The sequence below is a fragment of the Gallus gallus genome, chromosome 1 (genome assembly GCF_016699485.2).
Source record: "Gallus gallus isolate bGalGal1 chromosome 1, bGalGal1.mat.broiler.GRCg7b, whole genome shotgun sequence".
Lineage (NCBI taxonomy): Eukaryota > Metazoa > Chordata > Aves > Galliformes > Phasianidae > Gallus > Gallus gallus.
The window spans coordinates 125307526-125334591 of record NC_052532.1 but is presented as its reverse complement, the minus strand read 5'-3'; the positions used below and the strand labels follow the sequence as shown (position 1 = coordinate 125334591).

The 27066-nt window shown below is 42.0% G+C and overlaps 1 protein-coding gene across 1 annotated transcript; it reads right to left on the bottom strand.

Moving 5' to 3' along the window:
• Positions 1-12084: 12084 nt before the first annotated feature.
• Positions 12085-25868, bottom strand: GPR143 (G protein-coupled receptor 143). Its single transcript, NM_001277739.1, is given in 8 exon segments — positions 12085-12760; positions 14182-14299; positions 17074-17182; positions 19794-19903; positions 20381-20473; positions 21252-21346; positions 23721-23830; positions 25553-25868. Coding segments are annotated over 8 exon segments (1179 nt in total). The 5' UTR covers positions 25797-25868; the 3' UTR covers positions 12085-12460.
• Positions 25869-27066: the final 1198 nt, after the last annotated feature.

The window sequence follows — 27066 nt, the reverse complement described above, 5'->3', positions numbered from 1 at the left end:
CAGCTTTTCTGGGCAGCTGTGCCAGCGCCTCACCACCCTCTGGGTAAAGAATTTCCTCCTAACATGTAACTTAAACCTACTCTTAGTTAAAAACCATACACACTTGTCCTATCTCCCCACTCTCTCTGACGAAGAGTCTCTCTCCAGCTGTCCCATAAGCCCCTTAGGTACTGGAAGGCCACTGTAAAGTCTCACAAGAGCCTTTCCTCTTGTCTTGGATTCTCCCCTAGGCAGGATCAGCATATTATCATGCTATCAAATAGAAAGAGAAAATAAAAGAGAAAAAAGAGAAAAAAAAAAAAAAAACAAAGAGAAAATAAAATAATGCTGGTTTTGTCTCAGTTTATGCCCTGAAGTTTGTCCAGCATTAATATACAATGAATTCTCTATAACCGTGTGAGTTGAAAGCAGCAGAACAAATACATTCAGCACTCACAAGACCACAAACCACCAGAGGTCTTCACAGCAGCTTCTCAAAGGAACGTGGGAGCTAAGGGAAAAGGAGAGAGCCACTGCAGGGCTGAAGCTTTAACACATCACTACCTAAAAGCTGCCGCTTTACTGCTTCTTAATAAATTCTATGCTATAGTCCTACTTTTAGTCACATCATTTGCAGTCATGTTTCAAGAAAATCTACTACTGTCAAACTAAACCTGCAGTTTACTTTTCTTTATTTATCCCATAAATATTTACTTCACCCATAGACCATTTGATAAGTAACACTTGAAGCACTGAGCAGTCCCAAGCATTTGCTTTTAGCTCCTGTCAGAGCACAACACAATGAAAGGGCATTTGTTAAACCTGTTCCAGTAAGGTGCAATATTGCAGCATCACACTCAAAACCACTTCCCTACCATCTTTTTATGCATCATTTCCCATAAAGGGAAGATCAATATCATCCATTACAAGCCCACACGAATTCATTTCGAAGCTCCGTGCTCTGAAAAGCAGTATTTAAAGCTTTGAAGTCTCTTAAGTGAAGAAATGACTCACTTGGCAAGGAATTCATCATTCTCGCTGACTCTTTTCCCAACAGGAAGGAAGATCTTTGCTTCCTTAGAGATAGTTTTTTCTACTTCCTTTTGAATACATTCACAAAACCCAAAGAATGCAAAACCTAATAACCACAGGAAAGCAGCTATCGCCTCTTTTCCTGCTGCAAGGCCTAACATCTTCTGCCTCCATAGGAGAAGCCTTGGCTTCACCGTGTGAATCATCAGTATTTACCTCAATACAGAAGATTGAGGAAAGATTCTGCTCACCTCTTTCCAAGTCCTTCCCATTACAAACTGGGACTAAAGTGACATCTCCGTCCTTTGTGACGGTGATTCATCACAGTAAAAAAGGTTTAACAAATGTGAGAGGGGCTTTAGCTGAGAAGCACTGGTGTCCTGCTGTTCAAAACCAGAATTATTCCCCTGGGCTTCTTTATGTCAACCGAACCAACAGAGCATTGTGTTCCTATGCACGGTGGTGTTGTTCCTGAAAAACTCTCAATAGCATCTTGGAGGGAAAGACAGAAAGGTGAAACCCTTAGAAGGGTTTTTGAGGCTTTCTGCAATCCGTACAGCTGCAGTGTTGCGCCAGAGGGACTGCAAGAGATGTCACTGCTGAGAATACCTTCAATGTCTCCTCTGGCTGTGGCTGGGATCATCGGTTCCTGAGAATGCCAGAAATCTGCTGGGAAAAGTCCACAGCGTGATGCTATCACTCTTTTAAGTCCTGGAAAATGGCTTCTTGACAGCTTCTTTCCTGCAGCTGGTCTGGGGAGAATTCTGATAATTTAAAGGCCAAAAAAATAACCGCATCTGATCACCCTCTCAGTTGCCTTCCTTCATGGAAGAGGACACAGGCCGAGAGCCTGTGGAGCAGTCAGCCCACACAGACACCCACTGTTACCCATAGCCACATTAAAGGGCCAGGTCTCATGACTTAGTCAGGCAATACCAATCAAAGCAATTAAAAGTCAAACCTTTATAATTCTTCAGAGAGAATGGCGTTCCTACTTGGGCCTGTTTCAGCATGGAGACATTTCTGAAGACTGGGGTAAGTTCTACAGTACATTCAAGAATCCTCACATTCAAGAAAGATTGGCCTGTAACAGAAAATCCTAAATCTCCTGTACATAACATTTTTGAAACGGTCTTGGTACAAATAAGTGGACTCTGCCTGCAAAAGATCCATGGGTTCAGATGCAGTTTTTCCAAATGCAGGTTCAGAAAATGAAGGTCTTGTCATGGGAACAGCCAACATTTCACATCACTGCAGAAGTCCCCAAGAGTCCTCCTGAGACTGTGGCAAAGCTGACGGGAGATTAATTGCATACCTCACTGGAGACCCCTTAGCAACAAAGAATCGTTCTTCTCAGAACAAAACATCGACTTCCTTCCCACCTGTCTTGCCACAGTGTCCGTGAAGGGAGCAGAAATGATAGGAGCTCAGGTGGGGAGAGAGGAGGGAGCCTAAGGGCAGCCCCAAGCAAGAGTTTCTCCCACAGCTTTCCTGGGGAACAGCACACCGACCCGACTTCGCTTCTTCTAAAGCCAAATCTATTCCAGTAGGAACTGAATTCACAGCAGCACCTCTAGCAGAAAAGAAAAATATCTACGCGTCGCAACTTCACCACTTCCTTCCACTTTCTGAAGCACAAAGGCCTGATGCTCATCCTCCTGAGCCATGGCCTTTGCTGGAGAGCTGAACAGAGCAGTTCCCAATGTGAAATTAATCAGAGAGAACACCTTGCTTCCTGCTCTCCTATTTGACCCAATTCATTAGTGCTGTCTTTCTCCTTGCTACGCCCTGTACGCCTTGGGCTGGGGAAGACGCCTTTTTGCAGAAACAGCAGTTTTAGTCTGGATTGTCTTCTGAGATGAACTTCTCCTTCAGATTTGCTTTTCCTGACCAAATTCCCTACAGCAGCCCCTTGAAAGCCCATCTGACAGATTATTGCCCAAGTTGGCTGAAACAAACAAACAAAAACCCCAGGCACAAAACCAAAACAAACAAAAAAGCACCCTGGCACTGGAGAACACCCCTAAAAAAATGCTGAGGAGACAGAATAGTGACAGTTTAATGAGAAAATGTTGCTGGATACCTTTATGCTCTTTTTGAAGAACAACTGAAAGGACTGTTTTAATGAAAATGTAAGTTTTGGCAAACAGAAGCTTTGCTTATCATTTCAACCGAGTCTTCTCCTTGTTGTTTTTTAATAAACATTACCAACACTTGGGGGGAGAAGCACCAAAAGGCATCTGCCAAGAAATGTAATTCGTAGCTCAGCCACCACCAGAAATGATGATACTGTAATGTTGAAAATCAAGGATAACTTATGTGTGTACCTCTGTGTGAGAGCATTGCAGACATACGTGCTGGCTGTGTAACTGTGCCTGAGTGTTTCTCACTTTCTCTCACACGTCTCCGCAGGCCCAGGACAAGAGGCGATCCTGCAGTTGTTTGGAATCTCACCTGGAATAAAACAAATGCAGGAAATGCGTGTCTACTTTGTGTTATTTTAATAAAATATACAGAAACAAAGCATAAAGCTCCTGTCACCCAGTAATGCAGCAAGACACACAAAATGAAGAACAGCCACATTTTTTAGCTAAAAATACCAGAATAACAACAAGGAATTACAATCAGCATACTGAAATGTAACTGTGGCAATGCTGCTACTATAACACAGCACTTCACATAAAACTTTTCTGCTTCACCATGAAAAAATATGCTTTCCCCTGTGCCTTGTTGCATCCAGGTAGACTGTTGCATGTGAAGTGTCCCTGTGGTAAGGCTGGATCAAGGCCATATATGTGCGAATGCAGGGGCCATGTAATTAACTGTACAAATAGAGCTTTTCCCATCCAGCCTGTGTGACACTGGGACCATCCAGGGGTACTTACAGCTCATGTACTTTTGGGCTCCTTGCAGTACGAGGGTTATCTATTTGCTTGTATTATGAAGACTGAAGTCTGTATTTGCTATACTTGATACTGGAAGACGAAGCTACACACCAGTCCCACAGAATTAGGATGTCTGAGAGGCTGTGTCTGGGACAAAACAGTCGGAACTTCTTTTTCCACTCTGTACCAATGCAAATAATATCCCTCAGGGTGCCATGACAGAAATACAAATGCCAGGTGTACAGTTCCATAGCCGATAGCCTTGTGGTCAGAGCCCTGAGCACAGAGCCACCACTGTGACAGGCAGCCAAATGTTCCCTGGGCTCCCACCACATAAAACAAAGGAGCAAGGGGTCATAGAATCATAGAATCATAAAGGTTGGAAAAGACCACTAAGATCATCTAGTTCAACGGTCAACCCGTTCCCATCATGCCCACTAACCATGCCCCCTAAGTGCCACATCTACACATTTCTTGAGCACCTCCAAAGGTGGTGACTCCACTGCTCTCCTGGACAGCCTGTTCCAATGCCTCACAACTCATTCTGTGAAGCAGTTTTTTCCTGATATCCAAAGTGAACCTCCCCCAGCACAATTCAAGGCCATTCCCTCTTCTATCACTGTTACCTGTGTGAAGAGATGGACCCCTACCTCACCAAAACCTCCAGTTATGTCGTTGTAGAGAGCAATAAGGTCTCCCCTGAGCCTCCTCTTTTCCAGACTGAACAATCCCAGTTCCCTCAGCTGCTCCCCATAAGACTTGTGCTCCAGACACTTCATTTACCAGGAGCCCATAATAAAGCCCATAAAATAAGCCCATAAAAGCATTGCTTTTCTCCCCTCCTTTTGGTCTAGCTCTTAGACTATAGATTCCCTGGGGGAAAAGGAAAAAGCCTCCTTACCTAGCCTCTACCATACAGATCTCAGAGTGACTGTGTTCGTAAGGGGCACTGAGTGGCACACATAGCAAGTGGGAAGCCAGAACAGCTGTCTGGGCTGTGGGAATGCCTCAGCCCACTGCCACACCATGTCTGGTGCCTCCAACATGGCCTGGGGAAGGACGCTGTGCCGCCTCACATGGAGGCACATGACATGGAGCAAGGGGAGAGCAAGCTCTTTCATTGCCATGTAAAATGCAGTACTTGCTTAAGTGCTTTAGCCTAAAGAGAGAGTTGGTTTGTTTGTTTTTTTTCCCTTCTTTTTTCCTCAAGAATGTTTGTTCAGGATCTGCTGTTGCAGTAGAAACACGAGCGGATCCCTGAGGCGGAAGGACACAGCCCAGCCAACACAGAGGTTCCTTACTTTGCACAAAAATACCCACCACACTATTTAGAACCAGCATCATTAAAACCTAACTTTTTCAGTAAGCACGATATAAAAAGGTCTTGTTTGGGTTTACCCAATTCCAAGGTTTTTAAAGAGGGTTGCAGCTGCATGACTGGGTGTGCACCTCTCCGGACTAGATGGAAAGGTTCCAAGGCTCCACTCTACGTGGCCCTGTGGCCCTCCTGCTACACTGTGTGACAGTGCTCAGTGGTTCAAGGCAGGTAGAGGAAAGCTGGTGAAGAGGCAGGTCTGGACAAGGTTGTCCTTATCTACAGTCATACCGTGGACCTGTTCTCCAGAGGGAGGGAACCCATCTCAAGCCACTGTGGCTCTTTCCGAGCCCTTAAGCCCCAGCATTTTTGCAACAGAAGTGACAGCAATGACAACCTGGCCCTCATCCCAGCAGGATGGCAGGGCATGAGTAGGGACCTTCTGTTCCCTTGGTGTCACTGCTCAGGATGGGGCACCAGGTTGGTGCCTCAGTAAGGTTGGAAAACACCACCAATGCCATCTAGTCCAACCGTCAACTTAACCACCAGCCATGTCCCTCAGTGCAACATCTACACAATTCGTGAACACCTCCAGGGACAGTGACTCCACCACCTCCCTGGGCAGCCTGTGCTGCTGCCTGACCACTCTTGTGGATAAGTTTTTCATAGCATCCAATTTGAACCTCCCTTGGTGCAACCCAAGGCCATTCCCTCTCATCCTATCACTGCTAACTGAGAGAAGGAGCTGACCTCCACGTCACATAGCCTCTTTTCATGTCACTGTAGAGAGCAATAAGGTCTCCCCTGAACCTCCTCTTCGCCAGACTGAACAATCCCAGTTCCCTCAGATGCCTGTCATATGACTTGTGCTGCAGATCCTCCACAGCTTCACTGCCCTTCTCTGGACAACCTCCAGTCACAATGTGTTTTTTTTAGTGTTATTTTTAAAGAATTACCAATTTCTTCTATGCAGGCTTCGTAGGGCAAGTTTACCTGTTGTCACTTTTCATTCAGGTTAAGACCATACCATACTCACATTTGTAAGTATAAATAACATGATGATTTTCACTGAGAGGCAGAGAGACACACCAACATACACATTTATTATAAATCGTAGTTTCTAACCAGCACAGACCCACGTTTCCAGCAGGAATTCCTTTGTTTCCTGAGATGACAGCCATTGCATGAGGTACAGCAAACCAACCCGCTCCCGTAAGTGAATCAGTCTCCACAATCTTGAAAAGGCTTTGATTGGAAAATGCTACCTGTGCTCCCAGCTCAGAACAGATACCACAGACTTCTTTAATTTCCATTATACCTGACCAAGAGACCTAACGGTGGCTTTGCATCACAGACAGGATGGAGCTGGAGGGGACCTCGACAGGTCACGTGGTGAGCCTCTGCTCCATCCCAAGACCATGGGATTTAACCTGCTGACCAGGCCCAGGTGCTTCCAGCTCTTGCCTCCAAGTCAAGGACTGGGAAAAGTGGACCCAGACAGCTCCTGCAAAATAGTTGGAGCTGGGTTAAGACTGCAGATTATTTTCAGAGAAGGCAACACAGTCTCATATAATGACAACGGGTTTCCATCCCCCCCCCCCCCCAAAGTAAAATTGGTTTCATACAGAATGATGAAGCTCATCCTTATTCACAACTGGCTTTTAAAGCAGAACATGTCCCTAGTCTATCCACAAGGATTTTAACCTGTTTGACCAAACAAAATGGAAACATGAATCCAAAAGATCCCCCTATGTAAAAGTTGCATTCTTTTCTCCAAAGCTTTTCCAGAAATGCATATAATGAGAAAGTCCCAGCTGGGGGGAGATTGAGGACCTGCTGGGGGACAAAAGCAATCACTTAAGACTGTTACTCAATCTTTGCTAAGTAGCTGCAAAATGCTACACACTGTGGCCAAACTCTTTAGCTGCAGTAGATCGCATCATGCTTGATAATGATTGAAATAACTTTCAGTGGTCCTACTGACTAAAAGAAGTCTCGCAGCTTTTTATGGCTGAGACTTTCTGTCTGCAAAACCCTAACCTTATCTGGACATTACCCTGAATACATCACTTAACATCATAGGATATCTTCATTTCAGCAGGATTGCTCATTTCACCTTAGTCAGAAGCTAACTTGCTCTGAAGGGAGGAAAGGGAAAGCTGGGACACATTCACTCTGAAGTGCTTTTTTGCTTGTTTCCTCATGATGCAAGGGTACCTCCCTGCCTGGGAATTCTCCTTCATTATCCACAGTCCCTATTAACTTCAAAAAACATGTCCTGTGGAAACTCCTACACAAGCTGGCATTCCTATTTCCTACACATTTAAGCTACTCTGACTGCATCATTCACTTTGGTTCCTGGCTTTCACCTTGCCAAACTCCAGCTCCAACTTCATGGATTGTTTTTAAGTTGCTCCAACTTCCCAGTTGAGGGGCTCTAAACATGTGCTTTTCTATGTGTGGATGCCACCTTCACATCTTACGGACGTTTCCACTGTGTTGCACAAATGTACACAGCTCCACGGCTGAGCTCGCCCATTTCCTTCTGCCTTTCAGCCCTTGCTCTGGTGATGCTATCAGTTGCAAAACATCTTCTCAGGGCTTTCAATCACACAGCACAGAGAAATATGTCCCAACACCTGCCGGCACTCCCTCTAGACTGTGCTGTGAAAGTTCATAGCCCAGCAAGCAGGTCTTTGCTGTACAATGTGCTGAAACAAACCGAGGAGGGAAGAGTACCTGAGAACACAGTCTAAATCATGAGGTTGTCAAAGGTCTGGGGATGGTCACATTTTTCTTTCTAGGTGGGATGGCTGGGTTTCTTTTCTAGGACTCTTTCAATCTTGTTTAGTATGAGCACGCAGTGGTTGGAAGAGCTGGAAATACCCACTATTGTTAGTTAGCTGCGAGGAAGAATGTGCTCTATTTTGTTTGGTCTTTTGTTGTGAGTGATGTTTTCGTCACTCAATGAATTTTCTCAGCTTTTGAAAATCTTACCTACAAATACCTACAGAGTTAACTCTCTGAATGTTTGGGAGTTTGTTTAGCAGGGCAGAGTGAGTAAACCAACTTTCCGTACAACTGACAGCATTCTTCCGGGAATATAAACCACAAAGCAAAACAGACTCAAATTGTCCGTGGATCTGACTGTGCTCACTGTTTTCCTTCTCAGTAAGTCTGCATCTTCTTGAGCTGCCAACTTCAATGTCCACGCAGATACATGCTTACTCCTTAATGGATAAGTGACCCAGGTATCATTTGGCCTTTCTTTAAATTACATTAACTACTGTGTGGTTTGGTGATTTCCACCTGGAAATACTGTAGACTCGAGGAATCTGTGAAAATTAAGAGAACTGTAGAAGACTGCATACATTTTTCACCATGAATATACATTGATGACAACTTCTGAATTACAAGTCAAACTCGTATATACAGGGAGGAGAAAAAATGTGTTTAGCATTTCACTTTCCAGTTTTCCCCATCTATTTGGTCTACAGGACCAGAGGAAGGGCTTAGTGAGAGATGTAGCTAGGTGTCTGGTATTCAGACAGTATGGTGGGCCTCAAAATGCAGAGCTTATGCATTTTGAGGTATGCAACAAGTCTGCCTGTTCAAGAAGTTTATTATTCAGTAGCTTGTATTTCAACTTTGCAATTAGTCTGAACATCTGACCACATAAACAGTAATAGTAGAATACTCACAGGTCACATACAGGGCCATACATCCCCTTCCACCTACAGTGAAAAGGTAGGAGTGTTTACAAGAGTGTTAGAGGGTATAGAAGGATGCCTTTCCTTGACGTTCTCTTCTAATCTTTAAAAGCTTAAAAATAACTTTTGGGCAATACAGAGAACACTTCATATATATGGTTAGATTTGAGAAGCTAGTTGGGAGTTGAGGAGAGTGTTAAATAGAGGCAATTCAGCTGCACTGCCCTGTGGGCATAAATATCCTTTTTATGAGATTCTACTAGTACAATTTTATTTCAGTGCACAGATTCAACTTTAAAGAAAATATACAGCTTTTCTTCATTCAACAAATTCTGAAGGGTTTTGTTGTGCTCATATATGTCCAAAATAGATTTAATAAACTGAAATTGACCATCTGTCTGCTCTCAAAACATAGTATTTCAGCTACAAACATTTTATTAGACAGTTTCTTATCTCATTCCCTACTTACTTCTCTCCTGAGTTGCACTCTGCTACATCTCTGTTCCTGCTCATAAACAGATAAGCTGTGATAATGGAGCGAGCTGATCCCACAGATGGGGTGTAGTGAAGCCCATAGACCCTGCGTGCATCTACTGACTTCAGTATTGACAAGACCATTCCCCTGTTAATCCAAGCCATATCTGAAACACAGCTTGGAAAGCAAATATTCAGGCTAGAGGCAAGCACTTCTCACAGGCAGTAGAAGAAACCTGCTGAGATACTCCTAATATAAGCAGCTTTGAAGTGACCCCTTTGTACCATCATAAATCCAGATGCAGAAGTTAACACAATATGCTGACTGTGCAGATTAAGAACATCATCTACAGGAAAACTGTAAACCACAAGTCTCCTATCAGCAGAGATTACATTTAAGGTAGTACTTGGGCTGGTGTTACAGCTGTCCTGTACAGGTCATGGTGTCTGTAGCACTGTGCTCTCACCAACTCTTGGAGAAGGCACTTCATTTTGCTCAAAAGTAAACATGGGAGGCTGGTCCATAACATAGCACAGTTAGGGGGGAAATCAGAAGGTTTACCTTGAAAGCAGATTTCAGGTGGGAAGAAACAGGCAACTCTCTAAGGCTTGGAGAAGGCAACGCTTTTCTTACACTGTTATATGGTGAGGCAAGAACAAGGTTTGTGTGGGATTAAATCACGCATAGTTGCAAATTAGCAGAACTGATTATTTTTTCATCTTAATATGTGGAGGAATGCATACCTCATGTATATCCACAAGAAGTTGGGAGCAGCAGATAGGAAAACTCTCCCAACACCCGTTTCTTTTATGTCAGAAAAATGCCGTGGTTTTGCTCTGCTGTGCCCCATATCAAGATCTCAGTGTAGCAGACTATGATTAGTTGTCTGTCTTCAGCACTTGAATGAGCTCTAATCTTTCACGACACCCTAGTAGACTGTTGTCTCAAGGACAGCCTTGAAAGGTGAAGAAAAAGCAAGGAACAAAGCACTGCACAGGGGTGGGTGCCATGTCTCTCCTTGTGCCCCGTACACCCTGCAGCAGCAAAAGGAAGGACTGAACGTACCAGCTGTTCAGCCCCATGGCAGGGCCTCTCCCGACTGCTTGTGTGTCACAGGATTCTTCCCACGAAGCCAGAGGCTGTTTATTTGGTTTTTGGGTTTGGTAGCTTGGCCCACACCCTAGCATCTGAAAAGGCTTACCAACAATTCCAGCTCTGCCTTTTTCCTGCTCTTACTTTGATGAGTCTTGCACAGAAAATGTGTCTCTGTTTCATAAGGATCAGCATGGTCTGCTTCCCAAGTCCCTGTGCTTTCTCTCCACATTTAGCTAGAAAAGAAATTACCGTACAGGCAGAGGAACAGAATTTCTAGGGAAAATACTGAAACCACTTAAAAATGAAGATTTGGTGATCTGCCAGTATTTCTGACAACTAAAACAGGAATGTAAAGATATAAAACCACAAAGGTTTCCACAGGGCGCGATTTAAATGATTTTCTACAAACCAACAACAGTTCTGTAATGACCTGCCTAAATAATTACCAGTTCATTGTTTCACACCTTCATTTTAAATGATTAATTCAAGAAGGCCATTTATTTTAAAAAGCAAATCAATATCCTACTGCATAGTTTCTATCAAGTCTGCTTCTCTAGCCATCCAGGGATTTTCCTGAGTAACACGGCAGCTTAGACTTCATGCTACAATTGCTCTAACCTTTCAGCTGTCTTTCACGCTGTATTTGTTCTGTTGCTTTTGTTTGTTTGTTTGTTTTTACAATAGCTGGGACTGAACTGGGTTTGAAAAGAAAGGTGTGGACAGCCTGTGAAGTTCAGTCAGAGTAGATGTAAAAGGATTTAGAAAGTAAATTTTGTTTTACGACCAGACCTGGCCACATACTGAAGGAAGGGAGAGAGGTTAGCTGAGGATGAGAGGCTTTCACCGAACCACCGGTCACATTGTCTGGTAGCTTCCAGTAGAACCGTGTTCAGCCATGTCATTTCTAACTTTGATACACAGGTTAAAAGCCTGAGGGAGACATCATCATCATCACTTTTTTTTCTTACTTTTCAACCAAGTTTGGGAATTGTTCGGGTACTTAATGCACTGTACCAACTGAGATCTGTACCTGAGGAGGTATGGAGAGTAGATGTGATATCTCTCCATTCTGCAACTGAAGGCTTAAAATAGAGTGCATAGAGCAAGAACTACTGATTCCGTTCATTCTATTTTGATGAGAAAGAACTATGGATTCTATTCATTCTTTTCTGATGACCACTCAGATCATCTCAATGTTCTTTGCAAATATTATCTCTTAATGCATCTATCAGTCATAGTCCTGTTAGACAGGTATGTATAAGGATCAAATTGAATTCAAATAAAAACAATAGTCTGAAGAGCTGTTTTTGCTTGAAGAAGCAGTGAACTGGAGCCATTATTCTGAAGCCTTCTTGGAGCCTCAGCTCCATGTTTTAAAAGACATTCAACTCCCCAGATAAAAGCAAGCTGAAAATTAATATAAGCAAGATAAAAGGAGACTTTGACAGTGAAATTCTGCACAAGCAGGGAAATCTGTCCTTATGGCCAAGTTTGTTGTCACTCATGTTTTACTAGAGTATCAAGGGTGGAAGTTGTGTCTCAGAGCTGTAATCCTGGGAATTTTATGCTGAGCAAGGCAAGCAAGGGAACACATTTTAAAAACCAACATATTAATAGTCTGTTTATTTAAACAAAAGACTCTTCTACCATACGGAGGTTACAGGAGAGATTGAAAGAAAACAGATGAATCATAAGTAACATACATCCCTGCAGAGACATACGCCTGCTAAAAGCGATCAGGCCTTTGTACCTTGCTACACATCTCCTATAAGGCAAGTGAAGACATTAACCATCATTTCTCTGCATCGTACACAGTCTCACACACGAACAAAAGCTACAGGAAATTACATTGAGCCATTAGCCAAAAACCATTAGGCAAAAATTCCAGAGTGAGCAGTGGTTCACACAGTGCCATGATTTTGTGAGTCTTGACAATGGGAGAAGTGAGATTCAGCTCTCCACCTTTAAGCTACCAGCCCTGGTAGATGGCAGAGCTCCTGGTCAACCTGTCATCACTGCTAGTGTTACCTTCAGACAACATGCTAATAGCCTCATCAGTCTGCTGGCTATCAGTGGTCGATATCTTCTTTGAATCGTGGACGTTGCTTTGGTAGTTCACTGGTGAGGGATAGTCATTGTCGCCCACTGTTGATGAGGACATTGATTCCCAGGGTATTTCTCTCTTCTGCCATTTCAGGTCCACTCTCCATCCTGTCCAGCCATAGAAAGCTAATGTGAAGAGGAAGCCTTGCATCGGATTAAGAACTCCCTAGGAAAGAGCAGTGCAACACAAGTTACATCAGCAAGGCTTCATTCTGAATTCCAACAAAACGTTCTGCATGCATTAACAACTTCCCTTACAGTGAACAACTGCTGTCTTTAGAAAACGATATTTGCATGCAAATAAAAGTGTACATTGTTCCCACTACAAACACAAACAAAGCAGAGTGAGAAATTACAACCTGTTGTTTCTGAATGCTGAAGTCTTCCTTGTGAACAGCAGGCACCAAATGGTTTTCTAGCATGAATTTTAGCTGGTCAACCCCCAATGTGTTTTTAACATTCCTTACAAGCTCCACATTTTTTAATTCAGAAAAGCAAATATTGCACTCTTCACTAGAAGCCAAGTCAAATCTGTGAGAATAGACATTAGCACATCCAGGCAAATTTTTTTAAAACAGCAGCAATTGAACTGTCTGGAATTGTTGCAGATTTCTAAGTCAGTGAAAATGAACATCAAAGTGGAATGGAAAACCAGGGAGAGACACTGAAAAAGAAAATCCCAAGTGATTTCCAAAAAATCTTCTGTTCCCACTGCTTCAGGATGTGTGACAAGAAAATGGTTTCAGCGGTTATCATTCTTCTCACAGGAAAATCCTAACTTTTTTACAGCCAGTTAAAATAATAGCTCAGTTGCTAGAGCTGACCGTGTGCTCTCCCAGTGAGCAAGAGTAAGGTCCCTGTCACACGATCGTGTTCAGTCCTTGTCGGGGAGAAGGCTGCAACAAATCAGTTGCATTGCTTAACTTTCCAATATCAGGCAGCTCAAGAGCTTAAGTGCACAGAGCATGCTCAGGCCTCACAGGTATTTAACAGCTTCAGAATAAACCTTCTTAAAAAAGGAACCTGCAATATCACCTCTGTAAAATCCCTTGTCAATTATTTCAACAGAAAGAGAGAAAAGGGCGGAGTACGGGAAGAACTCGGTCTCTTATAGCTATATTCTGGTGCATTGCTTTTAAATTCCATCATGTACTTCCCCCTAATAGCTGTCCAAATGTTACAAGATGTTATTATTTCTTATAAGTCATTAATAAAGAAAACTGTAGTTACAACCAGACTATTAGCAGATAAAGCCCATTTTGTGGGCAAATCTTCAAGAAACAGGAGCTAAAATTCGCAGTTTGTCTTATGCCAGGGGTTAGCAAGGGTAGACCATAAATCATTGCAATGGTCTGTTCTGGAATCATAAAATGGGTAGCAATCACTCATTGCATACTCCTGTAAATGGGAGAAAATCTTGGCCTTTGGTACCTTTTAAGCAAAATTTGTATGTTTCCAGTGACCGCTCCTTCCTTTCTCTTACCTTTGACTTTTCTGAGTGTTTCCCCAAAACCCACTACACTGGTGCTGTTCCATGAGTCTTACAGGAGTGATTTCAAAGACTAATACATACCATGGTTGACCTACCATTATAATCCATGTGATCAATGCAGCACTTCTAATGTTTTTCAAAGGTGTTTCATTGATATCTGGCTGCATTTCGAGATAGAACAAAAGGCTCTCGTTGATGATATTAGATGACCAGCTATTGCAGGAATAATAAGGACAAAGAGAACAAAACAGTGATACGTATATATGTAGGTATATGTAAAATACAAATGACTTACAAATTATAGAAATTAGGAACCTTAATAAGGAGAGAGATTATTGGTTTTTTTTTTAACATTAAGTCTCAATGTGAAGGGACCCATAGCTCTCTCTGACTCTGTGATTAGAAAACAGACTCTTACTTCCCAGCCCAGGCCTAGACAAAGAAATCCATATACCCAAACAGAATTAAACCTGATCATGTGAGCTTACTGCACTGAGATTATAAGCAACAGTGATCCACAATGGGAACACTGCAGACAGTGTCTTGAAAGTATAATACTCACAGTTAAAGGAATACAAACATATGCAAATACACTAGAAAAGGCTGTATAAACTCCAGCATCTCTAAAATTTCAGTGTGATATTTGAGTAGATTTTCAAAATGTCTATAAAAAAATCTACAAAACAGAACTAAATTTGACTTTAAAGTCCTTGAAAATACCATTAAATTTTAGGAATAAAGGTAATTTCTTTTTCTAAAGTAGGATGAGCATTAAGCCTCATCCTCCAAGAGAAAATGAGGATATGATACACTAAATAAAGGTTATAGTCAATGGTTGTAATTTCTTATGACTTCTAAGCAGTCAGAACAGCTTTTCCACATATTTCTACTGGTGCCTCAGGAAGGAAATGACCGACATCCATATCATACTTTCTGAAGGGGTTTACACAGATCCTGTGTTTTTTCACAGTCTAAAATCTTCTGCTCATCCCTCCCAAATATACAGGTTTCTCTTGTACCCCACATTGCCCAAAATTTCCTTGACTAACTCATCTCCTTTTTTGACCTCTGGGATGGAACAGCATCTCCCCTAAGCTTCTAAGATGGTACTGTCTCAGACTTTCTGCACAGTAACCACTGAAAGAGTTTTTATACTCTAAAGCTTATGTTTTATCCGCAGGAAAAAGAAAAGAAAAAAAGAAAAAAAAAAAAAACCCTAGAACTATGTGTTTTGTTAGCTTTGGTTTTTTGAGACAAAAAGGAAATAAACAGTCAAGCCCACTGTGTCCATGAGGGGTTGCTCCTTTCTTTCATGCTTGCTCCCAGACTAGCAAGCTGACCACAGTCCCTAAGGTTGTAATGCACTTCTGCTGTGCCTCTGAGCTCCAGTATAATGTTCTTTCTTTCTGTAACCCTGGAAGCCTGGATAAAACTCTGCTCCCTGTTATTTACAGCAATTTCCAGCATGCCATCGCTGCTTTGCTGCTGTCAGTGTCCCTGCTCCCACTGGGTACCCCACCCTTCCCAGAAGAAACTTGTTTCCTGAGAAATGACCATAGTTTCCCCCCAGAGCACTCAAATACAGCAGAAAGGACAAAATGAGAAAGCAGCCTTTCTCCCTGTTCAGCCCTTTAAAGCAATGAAACGTGCATTAATGTAGCTGTGTATGAAAAAATCAAATACTTGCACAGATTGTGAAATTTGGCCAAATCTTTTCACTACTCCTAGGCTGCTTCCTTCCTCCTTCCCTTGCTTGTGTTATCCACGTAGGTGGTGAACACTTTCCAGCAGTGACCATGTCTTGCTAGCTCACTGCAGAGACCCACGTAACATAGATCACTCCCTCATCTAGTGCCTTTACTGCTGTGTGACAATTGGAAGACTGCTCCTAAAGCAGGACTTCTTTCAGTTCTCTCAGTTTTGCTGAGTGCATCCAACACCTTCAGTCCCATCCACCACTGCAGCTTCTTTCATACTGGATGGTGCTGCTAGGACAGAGGTGCAGGGGATTTGGGAATGAGATATGCACCCCCCCCTCCTTCCCCACCTTCCTTGTGCCCTTCTTCCTCCCCTCCCTGCCCTACCATAAACTGCTATTTTCATGGAGAAAGGTGGAATATCAGAAAAAAAGATCAGATGATGAGAAATTTCACACACAACACACAAAAATTTCCTTTCTGGTGTGTAAGTCTGTATTTCCAGTCAACACTCTTGTATGGGAACTGTTGAATCATGGCCTAAACCACTGATTGATCACCTGAGGTGAGCACTGAGTCAGCCGCAGGAGCACAGGTGAAGGCAATTTACCCTCCTAGACCCCATTTAAGGACTGACTGCCACTAGTGAAGGATCTCTTTCTGGAGAGTGCTCCCTTTGGAGTTTTTCTGTGAGCCTAAGACACAGGTAGGCACTTTTTTTTTTTTTTTTATCCCTTTCCACTGTGATAATCCTGCTAGTTACACAACCTGTAAAATAGCAGCCTAGCTACACCACTGTGCTAATTGTATATCTGTTGATTGTACAACTCCATACTTGTTTCACACACTTAAGATCTGCAGACCATAGTGATGATGCATCATATGATCAGAACCAGAGCCCTGAAGCATGCCCTAGAAGTGTATTTATTGTAAGTTTTCAATGGCATGTTTGATGACAAGAATGTAGAGTGAGCTCTTTGGAATCTTGCTGTGGTTTCAGACAGCCTTAGGTTATATCCAGCTGCTTTTTTTTTTTTTTTTTTTTTTTTGCTATTGTTTCTCAGTGTCATTGTTTTCCTGCTGGTTAAACACTTTTATCATTTCCTTCCAGCCTTGTGGTGCTACGTGAGTGATTCAGCTAGTTTGTGAACTAGCTTAGAGCTGTCTTCCTTAGAAACTTTCCCTTCCAACCATAAGGACAAGCAAATGAAGTAACTCATCCAATTCTGTTCTTGTCCCCAGTTGTATCCATCTGGGAAAAGGCAGGTAAAAACAAAATGCACCTCTTACCAAACAGTGAATACCAGCATAATCTTGAAAAAGCGCATCTGGATCTCTGTCCCCAGCCGTCTCTCATTCTCTGTGTAAATCCCTTGTCTCCCTTTCAGTAAAGAGGCAACTGGAAAGTATCAAGTTGTGTTCATTAATATATGTACATCTTGTTACTTATAGGTACAATGATACTGAAAACAGATGTCTGCAAAGAGGGAACAAAGGAACCAATGGGTTTGTCTCCAGCAGCAAATCTTGTACATAGCCTAATCCCAAGGAAAAGAAGCATATCCACTAAGGATTCCTGAAGTAGGTGGTATCCCACTAGCAGCTTTCTCTTCTCTCAGGCCCAGTGAAAACAGAAAATAGTATGGTCAGCACGATTCTTTAACAAAAAGGTAGTGTTTATGCTTCTCTATGATGTGCGTGACATAAGGAAGGATTTATTATGTGACGTTCAGATTAAGTCAGAATACAATGCTATTATCCACTTCATATGTAATTGTGCCATGAAAACATCATTGGCTACTACATCTCTAGAACCTGAAACTGTAATGCCAATGAAAACAGACAGATAAGCAACATACTGTTCGGATATCACAAGGAATCGACATATGTACTAACACAAACATAGTAATTGTGTATTTTTCCATAAAAGGAACAAACTTTGAGAGATTATCCAATTCATTCTCAGTCCCTAAGCACTGTAGTTATATCTAGGTATGACTGTTCGCAGACTCGGCAAGCTTGCTGAAAAATCAGGAACGCACAAAGTGATCCTCAGCCAAGTGATTCTAGTGCTCCATCTGTGCTTAACATTTTCTGCTGCCTTACTACTTCAACATCCTTTCTTTATGCTGAAGCTTAATGCTTCTGTTACTGTTCTCTACAGCCAAGGAGAAATTCTGTTTTTAAGAAACACCGAAATTCTCACTTGGTTACATTCTACAGATCTCATTATGCAAATCTTTTTTTTTCCCTTGTTGCTTTTCTTCATTACTTTCATTAGGCAATGAAGAGAAACTGCAGGATGTTTGAGAAAACTATGCTGGCAAGACTTCAGAACAAGGAAACACGAGACATCATCTTTAGCAATGTGTACTTCTGAAAGTATGAAACAAATTTGATCCTTAGTGCCTACGTGAGCAGGTAGCAGAGGTAATACAGACACAAATATTAAAGTAGGTATACAGGTAGGTACTGTAGCCACACAGTCTGCCAGAGGCATATGAACATATGTGCACATACCTACAAAATGCACACATACATAAGCACACGTGAATGCATGTCACATACAAGCACAAACATTTATTATTTATGTTCTCATTGAAGACCTCTGCTGTTGTCTGTAGGAAAAAATGTGTTGTCCTCTCTTCTATAGGACATGCTAAAGAAGGTAAGTTTACCATTTACCAAACTACTGATTTCAATACACTCCAAAAAGTCTATGCCTTCAACCCACACAAATATAGCAGCTAATGCTGAGTGGAGGAGTAAGCTTACTCTCTGTTTTTAGAGACTGCAAAACATCAGTTACAGGTATTTTTGATTATTTAAAATTTAAACTAAAGCTTATCTCTTCCCCTAAAGGGCACTTTGGTCCCAGCCTTTGGAGGTAACACTTGTTTTCTGTTTGCTCATGCATAGAGACATTATTCTAAACTAAAAATAAAACAAAAAACATTATCCTGTATAAATTAGGGAGAGGTTTGCTGAGTGCTATCTCAGAAATGCAGGTTACAAGACTGTGATAATACAATGATGCAAATATGGTTTGTCTTTGCTACTGAGTATGTAGCACTCTGGGACTTGGAGATAAGTGGAAAAAAAAAAAAGGTACCTCAATAAAGGTAATTAGCTGTATTTCAGTATGCAATTGGTACAGCGTTGTCTACACCTCCAAAACTTGGCAGTGTAACATCAGCAAAAATAGACAGATATTCTACATATAAAATATATTAAAAAAACATTCAATGGATTTTGTCAGCTCTTCCTTTGATGGGCATTACTGAGGAATGCAGTGCAGACGGGATGAAGACTGAACTCAAAACACAGAGTCTTCTGTTGCTGTTCTTAAATATTGAATGTGTAGATTATAAGTATGAATTCAGGCACTGAAAACACCTAGCACTGATCATGTTGCATTAAAGGAACTCATTCAACTTGTTCCTCTTTTTCCAGTCACGCTTCTTCAGAGTGCTGGATACTAAATCAGACAGAAGCTTCAGGGTCTCAGCTGAATTGCATACAATTCTCACTTGTTACTCCCGATTCTGAGATTATGAAACAAATCTGATCTTTTTTTATAAATTCTCAGCTGCAAAGAAGTTAAACCAACTATCAGATATCACCAACATTATCCTTAAAAAAAGAATTAACTGCATTCCGAAATATATGTTGGTACCAATATTATAGTACCATCATATATCCACCATACACTGCCAGAAATACTTTAAATCAAAAGTAATTTAGTAACATAGAAGTAACTTTGCCAGTCTGCAATAGTAGAGATCTAAATCAGCGTAACTTCAGTATGTGATCAGTGTACCTCTAAGGCAAACTTTCTATCGAGATAGTATCTTCATTTTGGTAGGCAATACTCTTCTACCCTTGACTGCTTCCATTTTGATTTAATGAGGAGCTATCCCATATCCTTAAATACATAGGCATGACTTTTAATGTTATTTCTATTTTGCTAAATAAGATTTACGCTTTCATGCTGGTCATTAGGAACATACCTGCAGTCACCGTCCTTCTGAACAGGACTGGGTTGACCACCAGCACCAGCAGGAGTGGGGCATAGGTTGTAATGTAATGTGGGATTGCATGCTCCAGGCCTCTTTCACAGCTGAGAAAAAATTATTAACACATTATTCATTATTTTCTTTCCACATCTGACAGCCTCGATTATTTCATCAATGTCACCTTTAACTAAAGCAAAAAACAAACAAAAGTACAAACATGAAAGGAATTAAACAGGTGCTAAACTTTTAATTCTCAAATTTTCACAACCAATTCACATTGGACACAAAGTTGATTATTAACTTGCACCATCTGTGACTTTTCCTCCATTTTAAAGGAGTAAACACAAAGCCGAAAGCAAGAGAACAGGAGTGGGCCACTATTTCATGCTTGCAGCAGCCCTGTGCACTATGTCATCTTCCTGGGCCCCATCACCATGCAGTGGCTCACACCACAGCACTGAAATGCATCACAGGGCTTGAAATGTCTGGGAGATATCTTCAGGGCCCACTGAAACCCAAATGACATCCAAATGACCATAGGATACCATGGTTTTGGAGTCTGCATCCAGAGACCTGCTCACCTGGAAAGGGACGGGTAGTAAAGCAGCATGACGCCCTCCATGCAGAGCAAAACTGCCAGCCCCCAGGCCATCATATGGTACAGCACAATTGTACTGGATGAGAAAACAGGACAGAGGTTATTAAAGACACTAACTCTCACATGGCAACGTTAACATAAGACAGATGTGAGGTGAACAGCTCTGGCAGCACACCGCACTGAGGAGGGCAGGAAGCATAGGGGCCCTTCAGAAAAAAGAGAAGTCCTGGTGGCTGGGCAGGCTTGCACACAGAAGTGTCATGTCATTCAACCAGAGGCAAGAAGCCTCTCCCCTGTTCCCAGATCTCCAGAAGGAAACCCTGCATCCTTCATTGCTCCTGTAGACAGCATGTTCAGGAACAAAAAAAGTGAAGAGGGGAGCCAAACAGCCAACCAAGCACCATTCTGAAGGCTGCAGAGAACTGTTTGACTTGGAGAGTCAGACACTGCTCCCACCTGAGGGAGATTCATACCTGTGTGCTTAAAAAATCTCTCATTGCTGTTTTTTATTAAGGTTAACACTTCTGCCACAAAAATCAATTTCAAGTACAGAGCAGAGATAAAAATAGCATCTTGTGGCAATAGTGTTATAATGCCCAATCTGCACCCTATTTTTCTGAAAGTTAAATAAATTCAGTTACATTTAAATGCTAGTTGGGCACAAACAAATCAATATCTGAGCAGTGCCCTGGCAATTGAAGCACTCAGAACACCACTCACACAGATCATTATCTGGTAACCGTGCGAACATCACGTTCACACAGACTTCATTTATACCCTCAGATAGCTGCATGCAAACATGGATGTACAGCATGGGAAGTAAAATAAGGCATTCAGAGCTTTAATTCTAGTACCTCCGTCCTGCTGATCTTCTTACCACCAAGTAAGAATCGACAGCATAGCAAAATAACCACCAGAAGCCAGCACTATACAACAGCTGGATCCACATCTGCAAGAAAAAAAAAGCAAACGTCACAGCTGCTTCTTAAACATTGCTGGAGGTGAAGGAGGATTCAAACCTTTTGCCTCAGGATTTGCTCTTTAAATGTGTGCATTTTCCAACTGAGATTTGTGAGGTATGAATTCTTATTCAAAACTGCAGTGTCGCTGTAGCCAAAGGATCTGCTCCTAGGTAAACTGAGCAGTTTGCCTTCACAGCTTGTTCAGCTGTTTAGAAAACCTGGTGCTTGTTTACATCTCCAGTCTTAACCCTGAATGGCACAAATGAAGTCTAAAGTAAATGATAAAACAACGTTTTAACTTCAAATATTAGTAATGAGCATTTTATTTAAAAAAAATTGGTATAACATTTTAGTCAAATTTCATTTTTCGGTAGCTGAGGCATGAAAATATAACTGAGGTCTGCCATCACCACAGTGTGCCTCTGCATCATGGGTTCTGTGCGTGATGGGTATTTTATCCACATTCAAAAACTTGAGTTGGTGTTACTACCAATAAAGATTATATGCAGAAAAATACCCAACACTGTCCATACTGAACTCCATAGCTAGTTTTTTACAAAAATCCAAAGGAAACAAGTTCAAGTCAAGTTAAATTCCACGGCATTTTTGAGCTGACCCTATACATTTTTCCCACGAGCCTATAGAAGATAACTGACCTTTCTTAGACTCTGTTTATAAATTCCAAATCTTTTCCTAACAGGACCTGGCTATTTGTAATGGTCTGGGACTATTTTGATATTCAGATTAACTTCCCTTTGAGCCCTGCTTTCAGCTCTTATCTGAATACCCTTTGTCACAGCTCCATAGTAGCATCCTTTTACACCTGGAAACCAACATACTTGTTACTGAGCCAGACATCAGTGACTTGAGTTCTACCATTCCTTCCTCCAACGGTACATCAAGCTGGGAAAGACTTCCTTACAGCAAGGGTATAGTTCCTACATGTAGTCATTTGTGACATGAATTATTCAGTATTTAATCAAAATGCTACGACGTTTTAATAATACACAAGTCAGAAAATAAAATTCCAGTTTTCCTGCTAGTGCACTTTATTCACAGCACTCAGTATGTAACTTAATCTGCACTACTACATATTTGCTGCAGTTAAGAAATGCAGAATTTAGTATATATAAACACATACATACAAAAATAAACTGTGAGGTCTTTCCACACATAAATTCCAACACAGTCTAGACGGTTGCCAAAAATAATAAAAAGCAGATGCACCTAAAAACCAAAATTTTCATATGCTATCTAGCTTCTTGCAAAATGCCACATCTTGCTATAGAGTATCCATCTATAGATCAGAGGGTCTCATTTGAAGGAGATGATTCAGGGCCTCACTATTTGGAATTTCATTGACTTGTGCGTAAATGAAATAAAACAACAGCACCAGAAGAAACCTAAAATAGAACCAGAAACATTTTATTAACTCACAGGAGAATATGTTAGGGGAAGAAGGGTCATTTTTCATTCCAATATAATTAAATTTAAATTTAGCAAGTGACTCAAACTGCAGCACTTTCCTGGAGCCCAAGAAAGGGAAAATAAAAATTGTGGTAGACCGCACTGCTGCTTGCCATTTAACCTGAGATCAAAATGAAAAACAAACAGCCTGCGTACACCACCTCTGTCACTGCTTTAAAATACTACTTTCTGTGGTAAGGGCCAGAAAGCGAAACTTAAGACATATGGAAACGTGGTTTTTGAATAGGGCATTCCTGCTGCAAGATATTGATGTTGGCGGTTTCACCTTCCTTTAAGAAAAAAAACCAAAAAGAACAAAAGAAGCCTCACTTTCGTATCTCATAAGCAAAAATTAAACATGTATGATGGAAAATTGAGAACTGATAGGTGTGTACCACTGATACTCACTTCTGCCATCATGACTGAAATTGTCATTGTTTAGGCGTACGAAATAAAGCAAGTTGCATTTTGGCACATCTTATTTAAAACCTACAAGAACTGAATAGTTCTACTTATATGCAGCATATTCTTTTCTATATTGTAAACCTTGACTTGTTAAGCTACTACCATTATTGCTGATGTGTGAATTCTTTGGCTACCCTACATTCCTACTGAGCTGAGGAAATTGGCATAATTACCTGTGTTTTAGTAACAAAAAACAAGTGACATTTTTCTTGTACAGTAAGCTCCAATTTTATACTTCAGGCAGTAGTGTGGTTATATTACTTAAAATCTGCACTTCTGTAATGCATTTATATTTTCTTATTCTATAAGTTCCTTAATCCAGAATCCACATCAGGAATTTAAGGAAATTCTAACCCCCTTTAGGACACAGAATGTTGCCTTTTGGATCCTGTGTGGGCAAAGCAAACAGGATTGTACCCCTGTACCTACCGCGCTGCCCACGCAGAAGGCAGAGGGCCATATGTCAGTCCCGTTGGCCACTGAGATGTTGGCAATGAAGCTCGGGAAGCCCAACCAGACACTCGATCTGAAGATCACACCTAAGGAGAAACGCATGAGTGCTCTGTGCCTGTCAGCGTGATTGCAGTCACATGCTTGCTGCTGGTCGCATGTTCTGCATTGCAGCCTGGATTCTGCATGCTCACAGGGCTGTGACTATTGGGGTGTGCAGTGCAGGCCAGATGTGGGGTGAGGGCTCACAGAAAGCAGCTGTGAACCTGGAGGATTCGCCATGTCATGCCACAAAGATCTGAGCCTCATTTATCTACAGATACCGTTATACACTTCCCTAAAGGGAATCAGGTGGCACTTAATATATTGTCATTGCCAGTAACCAATGACTTACAGTTTAACTTGCAGATATTCATATTGTTAATGGTCATTTCTCTACAACTCCTCATTTCAGAAAAATGTTATTTAACACTCTTCTCTGTCCTCATTTTTACAAGCAGCTCTTTTCCTCTCTGTCAAGGGGCTGAATAAAGCATGGTTTCACTATTAGGTAAGAACAATACTGACTTTTTGCATGAACTCAGTTTGCTGCTGAGATTCAGTGGGTTTGCTCGAAATAGGCCCTAAGGCACCAACACACAGCACCAGCACACCATGCTTCCCACCCTCCAAGTTGAATCTAATTCAAGGACAATTGCGGATAAATAGTTCTAGTTTGCCTGTGAAAAAGAAAAGGAGAAAAGTAACATTATCTACTGCTGGCTTTATCTGACTGGGATTAGGAAAAATTTCTTCTCTGAAAGAGTGGTCAGACACTGGAATGGTCTGTGCAGGGAGGCAGTGAAGTCACTGACCCTGGAGGTGTTCAAGAAACATTTAGATGTACTGAGGAACATGGTTTAGTGGGGAAATATTGGTGATAGGTGGACAGCTGAACTAGATGATCTTCGAGGTCTTTTTCAACCTTGGTGATTCTGTGGTTCTGTGATTCTATGATTGAAAGGCCCTTTTCCAGGTGCTCTTGTGCTCTTTCCATGTCTTTCTCTATTTTCCCATCCACCGTCTGTTTTAATATTGGTACTTCTTATGTACCATGAGAAGACCTGGCTAGGTGTGAAAGTGGAAAACGTGTAAAACCCTACTCCTTTCACAGGCAGAGACTTAAAAAACAGTACTACCTCAGTTATCTAACATGAGAGAAAAGATGCTAATGTGGAAAAAACAGCCTTTATTTCCCCTATATGTGTCATGGTAATTTCTGTCTAACTTGGCAGTGAATTCCAGGGCAGATTTAGACAGCCCATGGCTGGGGGCAGGGCTCCCTGCTAAGGGTGCTTCTTCCCTTCCCCATGCCAGCACAGTGCTTGATCCATTCACAGCTGCGGTTCCACGCACCATGCCGCCAGCCTGCTGTGTCCAGTTTTGGGTTGGTATGTGAACAGCGGCACTGACTCTGTTTGAGAGGATTTGCAGACACGTGCATGTATTTTCCAAATGCAGTCCTACGGATCAACTAAGTTGTGGAAGTCAGCTTTAGTTATTCATGTGCTCCCTCGCCTCTGCTTCTACGCCTTCCTCTAAGCACCAGCCAGGGCAGGATTTTAATTTGAAGTAGAGACTTCAGTGAAGATTTGCCAAGAACTTTTACTTTTAAAACCTAGCTATTAAGCAAGGCCTTTCTCCCCGCAAGGCCTGCCCTTTTCTCATCTTGCTCAGCCCAGACCTTCCCCTGAACACACGCAGCATATTCGCAACCATCTGCCGGCAGGGCCTGCTGCAGCACAGGCGAGGAACACCAAGATGGCGCTTACCTGAGCCACCAAGGATGTCACAGACGGAGATAAGGAGAAGAATGGTGGAGGAGGAGGAGGCCTTGGGCATCTTCCGCAGGCTCTGCCCCTTCTTCGGCAGGAGCTGCAGGATGGTCAGCAGCAGGCTGGCAGAGGCGCTGCCGATGCAGACCCCACAGAAGACCTGGGGCTGGAAGTTCATCACGAGCTGCGTGGCTGCATCCCTGTTGGGGCAGCAGTAGGTTTCTAACCTGGGAGAGGCCATGAAGCACCCGGCTGGCGAAGGGGGCCCACAAGCAGAAGCCGCCGCTGTTGCTTCCAAAAGGCAGCGTGAGCTTTTCCTTCACCCTCCCCATTAGACCTTGGCGGCGAGAATCACGCGATTGAGGGATCATGTGCTGCTGCTGCTGGAAGTAAATCCCCTAGAGCGGCCTTTCTCAGCCTCTCCTAGCAAGGAGATCAGATCAGAACAACAACACACAGTGTAATCTGAAACATGCCCCATGCTTGCTCAGAGCCATTGGCAAGAGTTCACTCAAACATTTCTGCTTGCACAGTGTGTGATACAGGAAGCCTTAAACCCATCAGAGCATCGGAGATGGCTTAAAATGAATAAGGATGAGGATACCAAAGAGGGAGCATTTTAATTGTATTTCATTTTAGCCCCCTCCCACACGTTACACTTTAATTACTGAAAATTAATTCAAAAGGTGGGCCTAGACACAATCAGTCCCAGCTTTTGCTGGGAGGAGTAGGTCCGTAAGTCCACACCCAAACCCAAATCTAAATGTTCGGGATCCAACCCACCCACCTCTCTAATTAAAAAGACAAGCGCTATATCCTATCACCATGGAGAGAGATCACCTTCAGGAAGCCATATTAACCTCATCCCATTTAAACCACAAGCACAGTCTTCTTTTCAGTCTGTGTTAGACCAGAAGTGGAAAATTCCAGGACTTCTGCTTCCATAAGAATATATTTTCTTTCTTTCTTTCTTTCTTTCTTTCTTTCTTTCTTTCTTTCTTTCTTTCTTTCTTTCTTTCTTTCTTTCTTTCTTTCTTTCTTTCTTTCTTTCTTTCTTTCTTTCTTCCTTTCCTCCTTTCCTCCTTTCCTCCTTTCCTCCTTTCCTCCTTTCTTTCTTTCCTCCTTTCTTTCTTTCCTCCTTTCTTTCTTTCCTCCTTTCTTTCTTTCCTCCTTTCTTTCTTTCTTTCTTTCCTCCTTTCTTTCTTTCCTCCTTTCTTTCTTTCTTTCCTCCTTTCTTTCTTTCTTTCCTCCTTTCTTTCTTTCTTTCCTCCTTTCTTTCTTTCCTCCTTTCTTTCCTCCTTTCTTTCTTTCCTCCTTTCTTTCCTCCTTTCTTTCTTTCTTTCCTCCTTTCTTTCTTTCTTTCCTCCTTTCCTCCTTTCTTTCCTCCTTTCTTTCTTTCTTTCCTCCTTTCCTCCTTTCTTTCCTCCTTTCCTCCTTTCTTTCCTCCTTTCCTCCTTTCTTTCTTTCTTTCCTCCTTTCTTTCTTTCTTTCCTCCTTTCTTTCTTTCCTCC